Consider the following 12,661-nt stretch of genomic DNA (forward strand, 5'->3'; position numbering starts at 1 on the left):
TTACCACATCTTCTTTATCCATTCATCTGTTGATTGGACACTTAGGTTGCTTCCATGTCTTGGCTATTGTAAATAGTGCTGCTGTGAACATTGGGACGCATATATCTTTTCGAATTAGAGTTTTCTCCAGATATATGCCCAGGAGTGGAATTGCAGGATCATATGGTAACTCTATTTTTAGTTTTTTAAGGAACCTCCATACTGTTCTCCATAGTGGCTGCACCAATTTACATTCCTACCAATAGTGTAGGAGGAATCCCTTTTCTCTACACCCTCTCCAGCATTTATTATTTGTAGACTTTTTAATGATGGCCATTCTGACTGGTGTGAAGTGGTAACCTCATTGGAGTTTTGATTTGCATTTTTCTAATAATTAGCGATATTGAGCATCTTTTCATGTGCCTTTTGGCCATCTGTATGTCTTCTTTGGAGAAATGTCTCTAGGTCTTCTGCCCATTTTTTATTGGGTTGTTTGTTTTTTGGATATTAAGCTGTATGGGCTGTTTGTATATTTTGGAAATTAATCCCTTGTCGGTCACGTAGTTTGTAAATATTTTCTCCCAGACCATAGGTTATCTTTTCATTTTGTTTATGGTTTCCTTTGCTGTGCAAAAGCTTTTCAGTTTAATTGGGTCCCTTTTTTTTTTTTTTTTTTTTTTTTTTTTTTTACACCATTACTCTAGGAGATGGATCAGAAAAAATATTGCTGTGATTTATGTCCAGGAGTGTTCTGCCTATGTTTTCCTCTAGGAGTTTTATAGTATCCAGTCTTACATTTGGGTCTTTAATCCATTTTGAGTTTATTTTTGTGTATGGTGTCAGAGAATGTTCTAATTTCATTCTTCTACATGTAGCTGTCCAGTTTTCACAGCACCACTTATTGAAGAGACTGTCTTTTCTCCACTGTATATTCTTACCACCTTCATCATAGATTAGGTGACCATGAGTGTGTGGGTTTATTTCTGGGCTTTCTATCCTGTTCCATTGATCTGTATTTCTGTTTTTGTGCCCCTACCATACTGTTTTGATGACTGTAGCTTTGTAGTATAGTCTGAAGTCAGGGAGCATGATTCCTCCAGCTCCACTCTTCTTTCTCAAAATTGTTGTGGCTATTCAGGTTGTTTCGTGTTTCTATACAAAGTAAAAAATTTTTTGTTCAGGTTCTGTGAAAAATGCCATTGGGCTCTTCCTCTTCTTATAGGGATACTAGTCCTATTGGATTAGGGCCCATCCTTATGACCTTGTTTAACCCAATTACCTACTTAACTGCCCTGTCTCCAAATATTGTCACATTGGGGGTTGGGGCTTCAACATAGGACTTTTGGGGAGGGACTGGCATCGGGACACATTCAGTCATTTACCATCTAATTGCAGAATGCCTGCTCTATTCCAGGCACAGCGTGAAGGGCTAGGGGTTCAGTATGGACAAGACTGGCCCTGTTGCTGCTCTCATGGAGCTCACAGCCTAGGGGGATAAAAAGACATGTAGACAGTAACATTGCAGAGTGATGACAGTGGACATAGGGTGCCCTGGGAGCACTGAGGAAGGGGTGCCCAAATCAAGTTATGGGATAAGGGAAGGCTTCCTTGAGGAAGTACCTTTCTAAACTGACCCTGAAGGATGAGTTCGGAGTCAGCAGTAGCAGTGCCTCAGGCCAGGCTTGGGGTGTGAGGGGCTCCAGGGCTGAGGAGGGCACACTGGGAACAGTTGTTTAGTACAGCTGGTCCTGGGGGAGTGGAGTGGTCAGGGGATGGGGCCAGAGAGGTAGGCTGGGGCCGTCTCCCTTGCTGGGTTGTAACTGTCTGTCCCTCTAGAGGGGCGCCTCCTTCAGCTCAGGGTCCCCCTCCTGGCAGAGCAGGTGTGTGGTGAAGGTCGAAAGGGGCCGCGTGTTGTGATTCGGATGTGAGGGCTGAGGTGGGGAGGTTGGGGGTGTGGGCGACCTCGCCTCCTTGGTAAAGCAGGTCGTGGGCCTGGAGGTTGCCCACCTCCTCTGGATCACGTGTGTGTCATTGTCCTTCAGCCCTGGACAGCGAGTCCGCCTGCAGCAGCATCCGCTTTAGCAAGGCCTGCCTGAAGAACGTCTTCTCGGTGCTGCTCATCTTCATCTACCTGCTGCTCATGGCCGTGGCCGTCTTCCTGGTCTACCAGACCATCACGGACTTTCGTGAGAAACTCAAGCACCCTGTCATGTCGGTGTCTTACAAGGAGGTGGATCGCTACGACGCCCCAGGTAGAGCCTGCCCCAGGCAGACATCAGGCCCAGGTCTGGGGCATCGACTTGCAAATACTCCCTGAGCTGCCATTGCACTCCTGGCGTCGTGCTGGGCACCACGGACAGGGCAGAGGAGTCCGAGCACAGTCTAGGTGTGGGTTACGCACCCCAAGAGCTGCTGTTGGTACCCAGCAGAGTGTCACGTGCCGAGGAGGGAGGTGGACCGAGCCTGGAGTGGTCGCTGCAGGACTGGGGTGGGCAAGGAATGCTTATGCTCAGTGGCAGGATATGAGCTGGCCTTTGGTAAATGGAAGAGAGCTTCTCTGGGAGGGGGGTCCACAGGAGCAAAGGGGAGCGTAGGGAGGCGGAGGGCTTCTCTGGAGAGGATGAGTCTAGCCTGGCTGGAGCCAGAGGCCAGTGCTGAGGAGAAGTGGGAGTTACAGGTGGCAGGGACGCGAGGCCATCCAGAGGTGGGCGGGGCCCTGCCTGGAGAGGGGCTCCCAGGCCACATCATCCATACCTCTCCTGTCCCTGTGAGGGGCTGTCTCTGCCGTGGAGCGGGCTGTCTGCTCCAGGCCGGTGGGGCTGGCACTGGGCTCTGGCAGCCTGGAGTGGACCGGGAGGTGTGAGCTCTGTGAGCTAAGGCTCTGCCCACAGGATGCCCCCGAGTGACCTCGGATGGCCTGTTCACAGGGCAGAGCCGGAGTCTCAGGTCCCTCTGCCTGGGGCTTCTCGACAGGTGTGCTGGTCCCAGTGCTCTTGCCTGTCTTTGCCTGTTTCGTGATTGTTTCTCTTCTCTGTCTGCTTTTGTCTCTTTATCTGTGGGTTTTACTCTCTGTATCTGGTCTCTTGGTCTGACTCTGCCTGTGTCTGGGGCCACGTGCTGCTCTCAGTGTTTCTGCCATTGAGGTTTGAACAGCTGCTGTCCTTAGAGCTTTGAACGAGGTGCCTTGGCTGGGGGAGGGGGAGGGATTTGGGGCTGCGACTTGCACACTTGGAGCTCCCAGTCTGGGCAGGAGAGGCGAGACGGAATGAGACCTGGGAGTCCCGCAGCCGAGGGCTGCCCAGTGGGTCTGTGGGTGGGCGGCGGTGCGGGGGGCCTGGCAGTGCCTGGCTTGGTCTCGGAGGCCTCCTTGGAGGGTGTGGAGCAGGGTTCTTAAGCGGGGCGGGTTTTGGTGCAGGCACTGGGGAGGCTGCATCCCCGGCCGGGAGGGGCTTACAGAGAGGGCAGTTGTCTCCTCCATTAGAGCAGGGCTTTCTGAGGGCAGGGTGTGTAGCGCCCCATCCTCTGTGACACTTTTCTTCTCTCTCGTCTGCAGTCATCCAGGGAGTCCTAAACTTAGGTGGTTGGCGGGTGCGAAAAAATATATGTGACATGATTTTAGGGGTGTGGTGAGGGACTGTGACCGTTCACTTTTCCCTGTTTGTCCCCCAGGCATTGCCCTGTACCCCGGTCAGGCCCAGCTGCTCAGCTGTAAGCACCATTACGAGGTCATTCCACCTCTGAGGAGCCCCGGCCAGCCAGGAGACATGAACTGCACCACCCAGAGGATCAACTACACAGACCCCTTCTCCAATCAGACCCTGGTAACTCTCGTCTCCCCGAGCTGGGTCTGGGCAGCGTGCTCCGTCGGCCTCGCACCCTGAGGACCCCTGGTGGCCTCCCCCCGCCGCGGTGCGGGCCCTCGGCCCCTGGCAAACACTCCTAAGTGGAGTCTGGCCGCAGCTGGCTCACCTGCTTTCAGGGAGGGCAGTGGGGCCTTCGGCCTCCTCTGAGTGACCCTCCGGGATTCCCGACAAAGTGATAAGATCCTGTCCTGGATGGAAGGGTGGCGGGCTGCAGGGGGAGGCTGGTGTGACACAGCCAAGTGGGTCCCATAGCTGACTGCCTGACAGAATTGCCAGGATCCCTTCTGAAAGCAAAGTTTCTGGGTTCCATGTGGGCCCACCTGAATCACTGTTCCTGGGGGCACGGCCTAGGCATCCATATTTTGGAATAACTATGCCAGTGTAAGAAGGAGCGCTGGTCCGGGAACAAGGACCCCCGCCCTGCCGTCACCCACGGCTCCGCTCAGCCGGGGGGTGGACGGCGGCGGGGAGCAGCATCTGCACGGTTCTGGAGGCAGGGAAGGAATTTCGTGTATATTTACATCTTCTCCTTTTCATCCCATATCCTTGTTTCCAAAAAGATTGAACAGGGCTGAGTAAGTTTTCCGGCTCAAAGAGAGGAAGGAAAGGTTTTCTAGGCAGAGGAACTCTGAACCAAGGCATAAAGGGAGGAAACAGCATGTTTGTTTGTGCCTCTGAGCAAAATTCCACAGGTGGGTGTTGCTGGAGGTCCAGGTGCCCCCAGAAGGGCAGTGGGCGGTGACGTTGTGGACAGAAGTACCGGCCAAATGAGGAAAGCGTGTGTGTCTGCCGTGGAGCAGGGCCTGCTCCTTGGGGTGATGAGGAGCTACAGGTGGGCCTTGAGATGAAAGAATCCCACTAAGACTTTTTCGTTAACATTTATTCTAGACCTCCTCCTAAAATCCTGCTGAAATGATTCTCACTCCTGCAAAAAATAGAATAAGATAAAATATCGATAACAGCCCTGCAAACCAAGGACGGGTATCATCTGAGGACCAGAAATTTTGAGGAACTGGTGTAAAATACAAATAGCACATTGGGTCAGATTGATGGAGCAAGATCAGAGAAAACCCATGCCCTAAAACAGACGCCGGAGAGGACTGCTGTAGAGGTGAAAGCTTTCCTTCCAACTGCTGGCTCTGTGTCAGCACACTAAAGAGCTGGGCTGCTGTAGGGCAGGTCAGGATAATAATTACAGGACCGCCTGCCAGGCTTTTAGCCCTCCCGGGGCACGCAGAGCTGCTGGGGACAGTGTTTGCTCTGGGGAAAAGGCTCTGGGGCCATTCTCTACCTAAGCTAAGGGGAGGTTCCCTGCTTGGGCACTGGGCCAGCAGAGAGAAACAGAGCAGAACTTGAGATGGGACGTCCACAATGGAAGGAGGAGAGAGCCATCAGAAAGGAATCTCTTCCCAGGAGAGAAGTACGCAGAGTGCCTGGCCTGCTGGCCTTCTCTGCTCGCTGCCTCTGAGCGCCCTTACAGTCAGCCCCAGGCAAGGGCGAGCCTGGGAGAGGGCCTTTTAGGAAGAAACCCACAGCCCAGACCTGTACTAGTCAGCCTAACCCTTCACTCAGAAAGAAGAATGGAGAATGAAGGGCCACTAGACTTTTACATGAAACCAACCACATAAAAGGATGGAGAGGAAAAAACAGAAAGGACTCCGGGGAAACGGAAGCTAATTTAAATGAAAAGGAAAAGCACTTTTAAAAATTTTAATGAAGAGCTAGATAATACAGTACAAACGCCGTCTGTCTGGATTCCCCGCTCTCTCCGTTCCCTGTGTACCGACTGGTTGCCCGTGCGCGCTTAGACGGCGCTGCAGGTACAGGCTCTCCGGCCGTCTTTCCTCTCGGCTCCCCATTGAGTAGTACGCTACCTGGGAGTCCCTGTGTCCCAAACCTGTTCACGCCAGTTGTATCTGTTATAATAGTTACATACTTTAACTAAGTATTATAGAAACCCATGAAGTAAGGGCACAAAAGGGGAGTCGCTTCCATGAAAACTTAAGTTGACTGCAGTTACCTGCCTCCAGCCCTGGGTGACGGGCAGTCTTCATCACTGGGGCTCCTTGCCGTCCACAGCCGCAAACTAGAGAGAGCTTACCCGCTCCCTGGGTACCGGGTCCCCTCCCTACACAGTGCAGAGCCGTGGAGGAGGAGCAGAGGGGCTCAGTGGAGCTCCTGAGGGAAAGGGAAGAGCTGGAAGCATAGCCGCCCCCCGAAGCCTGATGGAGCCCCTTGGGTGGGACCTGTGAGGTGTCCTGCCTCGGCCCCTGGGAGGAAGGTAGAGGCGGGTGGCAGGGCCTGCACCTTGGCAGAGACTCCTGTGTCCTGGATTGCCCTGGCCTTGTCCACTGGGAGAGCCTGCCTTGGCTGTGATCTTCTGGGCCCACGTCTGGAGTGGACACTAGAAGACAGGCACTCCTTGGGCCCCGCGGCTTTGGGCTGTATAGGTTGGGGGGCTGAACAGTCCTTATGCTTCTGCTGCCCACAGCCCCTTTATTTGCAGTGAGATGTCTGCAGAAACGTGAGCTTCTGGCTGTTTACATCCTGTTGAGTCCACGTGAAAGCATCCCAGCCAAGGGGCTCATCTGGTCCTGCTTCATCAATCTTCAGATTCTCATTTATTTTCTAGTCTCTATTTCTTGTACCCTCAATTAAATCTCGTTAGTTTTTACCAAATGCCTTACTCTGGCGCAATTAGGGTCACCACCTTTCCAGCCTGTAGGACCCATGTCTGTTTCCTCACCGCCTGCCATATTCCCGGTGTCCAAATATGAAGTTGATGCCTTAACTTCAGGTGGTTGTTCCTTCAGCACTCCAGTTCTGGAAAACAACTTATGTTGGTCAGAGTACAGGCTAAGCTCCTGTACAAAAGCAAACACTCCAGACAAACACAGCGGCTGAGATAAGAGAGGTCTGTTTCTTTCTCGGGGGACGTCTGTGTGTGCGGGCAGGGCTGCCTCACAGGATGGCCAGTGAAGGCTTCTGTCTGTCACTCTGCCATCCCCGGGCGCTGTCTCGGTCCTCGGGGTCAGGGCTGATCCACCAGCACGTGTGCACTGCCCGATCTCGGGAAGGTGAGCAGTGAGGGCGGGCAGTTCCCCGCTGAGGGCCTGGCGTGGGATTGTGTGAGTCACTTTTGTGCTCATTCCAAGAACTTCGTCCCATGGCCACATCTGAGGCCAGAAATGCACCTCCAGTGGGCGACTATATCCTGCTAAAATCTGCAACTGGGGAAGCAGCACCGGTTCTGCAGGAGGAAGTGGATAATGGAAACTGGGGACAGTTAGCATTCTCTGCTGCCACTTAACCTGTCATGGAAAGGTTGAAAACAAACAGATGGACAGAGATCTCTTGGGAAAATGCAGCCGTAACCAGAAGAAGTGGAGTGGCAGTTTTACTGTCAGTTAAAATGGAATTCCAGATGCAAAGGGTTAAAAGAGGGCTGTTTTTGTGGACAAGAGGTTCAAACTCCACTTCTCCCCACTAAGACTTAACAGTCATAAATTTTTATGTGCAAAACAGCATACCCTTTGTATTCCTCAGGCAAAACCTGTTAGAAATAAAAAATACTATCACCTTAGAGTGTTACTAACACCTCTCTCAAATTCACAGTTCAAACAGACAGAAAGTAGTAAGGATAAGAAGTGAGAATTGAATTGGCACAATTAATAAACTTAGAGTAAGTGCATGTTATAACACTGTACCTGTCAGAATACTCTTTTCAAATCTCGGTAGAGTATTTATAAAAGTAGATGTAAAGATGTTTCTCCCCAGTTAATCTGTAAATCCAGTATCATCACAGTTAAAAGTCCTAGTTGAATTTTTTCATGGAACTTAACAAGCTGGTTTTAAAGTACATTTAGAAGAGCATGTGGGGACTTCCCTGGTGGTGCAGTGGTCAGGAATCCGCCTGCCAATGCAGGGGACACGAGTTCGAGCCCTGGCCCGGGAAGATCCCACATGCCATGGAGCAGCTAAGCCCGTGCGCCACGACTACTGAGCCTGCGCTCTAGAGCCCATGAGCCACAGCTACTGAAGCCTGCACGCCTGGAGCCCATGCTCTGCAACAAGAGAAGCCACTGCAATGAGAAGCCTGCGCACCACAACGAAGGGTAGCCCCTACTCGCCGCAACTAGAGAAAGCCCGTGCGCAGCAACGAAGACCCAACGCAGCCAAAAATAAAAATAAAAAAATATATTAAAAAAAAGAGAAGAGCATGTATACAAAATAACCCTGCCAGGTTTGTGGATGGGGTGGGCAGTGATGTGGAGGGGACCTGCCCAGTCAGATACCAGAATGAGTAAACATTCAGGGGTCAAACCTGCGTCTGCCCACTGTTTGGGTAGTGAGAGTGAGATCCCTATTTCATACCGTAGACAAAACTGAATGGCAGGCATATTGTGTATCTAAATGTAAAAAAGTTTTTTAAAAAGTGCTGTGAAGAAATACAGGAGAATATTGGTATAATTTTGGTTTCCCTTAGCAAGCAAAATCTAGAAGCCGTGAAGAAGATTGACAAATTTCACTACATCACCTTTAGAACTTCATATAACAAATGGCATTAGAACAGAGTTAATGGGAAAGTGACAGACTGGAAAAAAAACACTTGTACCTATACCAGATGGAAGTTAGTACCCTTTCTAAATAAAGAGCTTCCCCGGCACGGCCAGCCAGTGAGGCTCGTGGTGGGAGGACAGGTTGCCGTCGGGCCTGGTCCAGACGCTGTTCCTGGGCGTGGGGTGGGGTGAGGAGCCCTGTGTGCCCGAGGCGAGGTCAGCACCCACGCGGCTCTCCCGGCTGAGACTCTGGCCTTTGTCTCCACAGAAATCCGCCCTGATTGTGAAGGGGCCCCGGGAGGTGAAGAAGCGGGAGCTGGTCTTCCTCCAGTTCCGCCTGAACCAGAGCAGCGAGGACTTCAGCGCCATCGATTACCTCCTCTTCTCTTCTTTCCAGGAGTTCCTGCAAAGGTGGCCTTTAGAGCTCAGGGCGGGCTTGCTCGACACTCATTCTCTCATTCCGGCCGTGCCCATCGCTGGGCTGGGGCAGAGGGTGCAGGGAGGCGGGGCTGTGGATGAGCCGCTGGCCTGGAGGAGGGCCGCTACGCAAGGGCAGGCGAGTCCGCTGGAGGGGTTCCGACACGCAGCGCTGGTTGAGTCCTGGAGGGAGGTTGGTGGGGCCCGCCGCTTCCGGCCGGGGCTGCCAAGGACGGGGTTTTGTGAGCCCCTGGAGGGCAGCCCCTCCCCTGGGCCTGACTCCCCACGGTGTCCGGGAAGTGGGTCCAGCCCTGCGTGAGGGCTCAGTGCCTGTTTGCCACGCATTTCTAGCAGGAGGATGAAATTTCCTGTTCGTGTGTGTTGCCACCTCTGGGGCCTAGAGTGCTCGTGTCGTGGGCCGTGGGGGTGCTTTTGGCACGGGCCTGAGCGAGGGTGACTCAGTCCCTGCAGGTCCTGCGTGGCCCTGGGGCTCCATTTCAAGGAAGCCGGGCGGCAGCTAGGGCAGAGAGGAGGCCGCTCCCCCAGCTGATGAGGCCGTGAGCCGCCACCGCCGTTCACACCCCAGCGCCCCAATCCTGCCCATCTTGCAGCCCGGGGCCTCCTCCTCGGCACCTTCTGCCACCTAGACTTCCCTCTCCCTTCCCTGCTTGAAGCTGGCCGTGTCCCCTGCCTGCCCAGCCCCTTTCTGCTCCTCTTGCGTGGGTCCTCAGTCCCGCCATGCGGTTGCCACTTGCCTGTGCGCGCGTTATGATCGCCGTCCTGAGTGGGTGTTGTGGTGTCCTGCCTGGCTGAGAGCTCCCTGGGGAAGCCTCTTCCCTTCTCTGAGGGCCAGTGAGGGCACCCCAGGGCTGCTGAAACCCAGAGTTCTCTGAGGCGCTGGGGGCGCGTCTGCAGAACACGGTGCCGGCTGCTCCGGGAGCAGGTGCTGGGAGGCGGGGGTGGGAGCGGGGAGGGCTTCTCCTGCCGGGAGCCTCAGCGACAGTGCTCGTGCCCTGAGGCAGCTGACAGCTCCCCCTCCGTCTGGAAGCCAAAAAGCAGGCCTTTGAGGAAGGGGGGAGTGGGCAGTGGGAGCACCCTGATGGTACCAGCAGAGAAACCGGCTTGACGTAGGGGCTGGAGTTGGAGTCTGGCCACGTTCGAATCCTGCCCGATTAACGTGGACCTTTCTTCTCTGCCCTCCAAGCCCAGACAGGGTAGGCTTCATGCAGGCCTGCGAGAGCGCGTATTCCGGCTGGAAGTTCTCGGGGGGCTTCCGCACCTGGGTCAAGATGTCCCTGGTGAAGACCGAGGAGGAGGACGGGCGGGAGGCGGTGGAGTTCCGGCAGGAGGTAGGTGGCGCTGGGCTCGCTTCGCACGGCCACTGACTCCACCCTTGAGTGCAGGGTGGAGGGAAGCTTCGCAGAGGGGGTGACCGGTGCACAGGGTCTTTGGGGTGAGGAGGCCTTCGCTAGGATGAGAGCGGACCCGGCGCCCGGGGGTCTGCGTGTTCTTCTGCAGGCAGGGCACGCCCCAGGCCCTTTCCCTTTGTCGCTGCAGCCCTCACAGTGCACACGGCGGAGCGTTTTACAGAGTGGCGCCTCGCGCGGCTGAATCTGATGCCTGTTTTCAGTTTGGCTCTACTCCCCTGCCCCGCCGCGCCCTGAGAGGCTGGCGGCTGCATACAAACGTTGGTTATTTGCAGGGCAGAGACTGGATATGGTAGCCTCTGGAGTGCGGGGTGCATGGTGATCCACTGGGACGCAGGAGGCTTGGTTGCTCCGCGGCATGTGGGATCTTCGCGGACCGGGGCTCGAACCCGTGTCCCCTGCGTTGGCAGGCGGACTCTCAACCACTGCGCCACCAGGGAAGCCCCTCTTTTTGTACTAATTTTTAAAACCTCATCCTTTCTCTATTTTTGAATGTTTTAAAATGCATGTAACATTAGAACGATAATAGTAATATTATGTCACTTATAAGAAAGTTATAAATATGTTGGGACGTGCTCAGAATTCTTTACTACTGGGAAGCGTGATCAAAAAGCTTTCAGCCCCCTGACCTGGGGCCGGGAGATATAGGCCGTGATCCTGGGGCAGCTGGAGAGGACGTTGGAAGAAGGCGTGGCACCGGGGCTGGGGGGGTGGAGGGGCGGGGCTGGGGGGTGGAGGGGCGGGACCTTTGGTTGCCTCAGCAGGGCTGGCAGGCAGCCACCACCCAAAGCAAGGCCGCTGCCCTGCCTGTGGGGCTTCCGCCTCCGCAGGGGTGCTGCCATCCTGCCAGCATCCCTGCCCGGGGCCCGGCCATCCCGCGTGTCGGTGGCTGGGTGCCTGCAGAGGCAGCGGGGAGACAGCTCTGTTCTCGCATCCCCTGCTCCTCCTTGGAGGTTTTCCATCTGGGCTGGACTCCGAGGGGCAGCTTTAGGAAGGGGCTGGCTTGGATAAGGACCCACTCCAACCGGCAGGGCGGATGGAAGCCGGACTCTCGTCCGGGTCTGCCCCTCCCCACGCCGCGCTCCTAGGACGATTCCAGATTGGAGGCCTTTGCGAAAGGCTTGAAGCCAGTTTTCTTCAAGGGGACGGGGCTTTTTTTCCTGCCTTAGGCAGTGACGACCCCCTGGCAATAGGTCCTTAAAATATTCGTATTTTGTAAGGTAACTGTCATCTCCTGGACTTTTACGCCACACTTTTCTCCAAGAACTCCAAGTTCTTTCTCATCCGGCCCCCAAATCAGCGGAGAAAGGAGACTCAGTGTGTTCACCTTACAGTTAGGTCTCCCCAGGCTACCCCGGCTCTCCTGGTAGCTCCAGCTGTGATCTGAAACCAGAGGGCCAGACCCCCGAGAGCCTGTGCACTGTCGAATGTTTGTGTGCCTCTCAGCATCATCTGCATTGGAAGTCTTTGGTGGGGGATGTGAACTCTTCTGGACAAAAATTAAAAAAAATTTTTTTCATGTTTTTATATCATGTTTTAAAGTTTAAAATGCTTTTCCTTTGTGTTGTTTCATGAGAGCCTCTCTACAACTCAGTAGACAAAAAGTGTCCCCCAAAATGGCATTTTGTCCCCCCATTTTATGAGAGCAAAGCAGAGGCTCAGACCATTTGATGGCCCAGCCAGACTTCTGGAACCCGTCTGCTCTCCATTTCACCTCGCAGCCCCTGTAGAAACTGTAAACAGGCCTCACCAAGCACGCCTGCTCACCGTGTGTTTACAGGGAGTGCTCAGCTGGGCAGAACTGCGAGGCTGTACTTGGTCCCTGCAGACCGGAAGGGTTGAAATACTCAGCTCTTCAGGTCAAGTATTTTGAAATTTGGGATTTTTATGGCTTTTAGTTGTGAGTCTTATGCAGTACTTTGAAAATGGTTTAATCAGGAGTACAGATACCTAGCGACAGATTTCAGTGACAATCCAAAACACCTATTGTGCACCTCAGATCCTATCCATTTCCTCAAAGAACGATGGAAACCAGAGTAAAGCCTTGGCTCTGGGACCAGTCTCGGGATATCGTGTAGAGGTTTTTGGCTCTCTCCCTCCAGAAGATGGTGTGAGGAGAGCCGAGGTCTCAGCTCCGCTCACTGCCCTCTCCTTGCCCGTGGCCCTGGCCAGGAAGGGACGCAGAAGCTCTGTTAACACTGTTTTCTCTCCTCTCTACCTAGACCAGCGTGGTTAACTACATTGACCAGAGGCCAGCGGCCGAGAAAAGTGCTCAGTTGTTTTTTGTGGTCTTTGAGTGGAAAGATCCTTTCATCCAGAAAGTCCAAGACGTGAGTATTATCTCCGACCTTGAGAGGGAACTTCCCACCCCGAGGCGTTTTGGTGCATCCTTTCGGGCCGTCCTCATCTTCTGTCA

General features: G+C 53.9%; 1 protein-coding gene across 1 annotated transcript in view; it reads left to right on the top strand.

Moving 5' to 3' along the window:
* PACC1 (proton activated chloride channel 1) overlaps positions 1–12,661 on the top strand; it is a 32,593-nt gene that overhangs the window by 16,838 nt on the left and 3,094 nt on the right. The window contains exons 3-7 of the mRNA XM_059904322.1: positions 2,022–2,231; positions 3,649–3,800; positions 8,670–8,812; positions 10,023–10,167; positions 12,468–12,575. Coding sequence (XP_059760305.1) covers positions 2,022–2,231; positions 3,649–3,800; positions 8,670–8,812; positions 10,023–10,167; positions 12,468–12,575 — 758 coding nt within the window. The remainder of the gene's footprint in view (positions 1–2,021; positions 2,232–3,648; positions 3,801–8,669; positions 8,813–10,022; positions 10,168–12,467; positions 12,576–12,661) is intronic.

This window comes from Balaenoptera ricei, chromosome 1 (assembly GCF_028023285.1).
Source record: "Balaenoptera ricei isolate mBalRic1 chromosome 1, mBalRic1.hap2, whole genome shotgun sequence".
Classification (NCBI taxonomy): domain Eukaryota; kingdom Metazoa; phylum Chordata; class Mammalia; order Artiodactyla; family Balaenopteridae; genus Balaenoptera; species Balaenoptera ricei.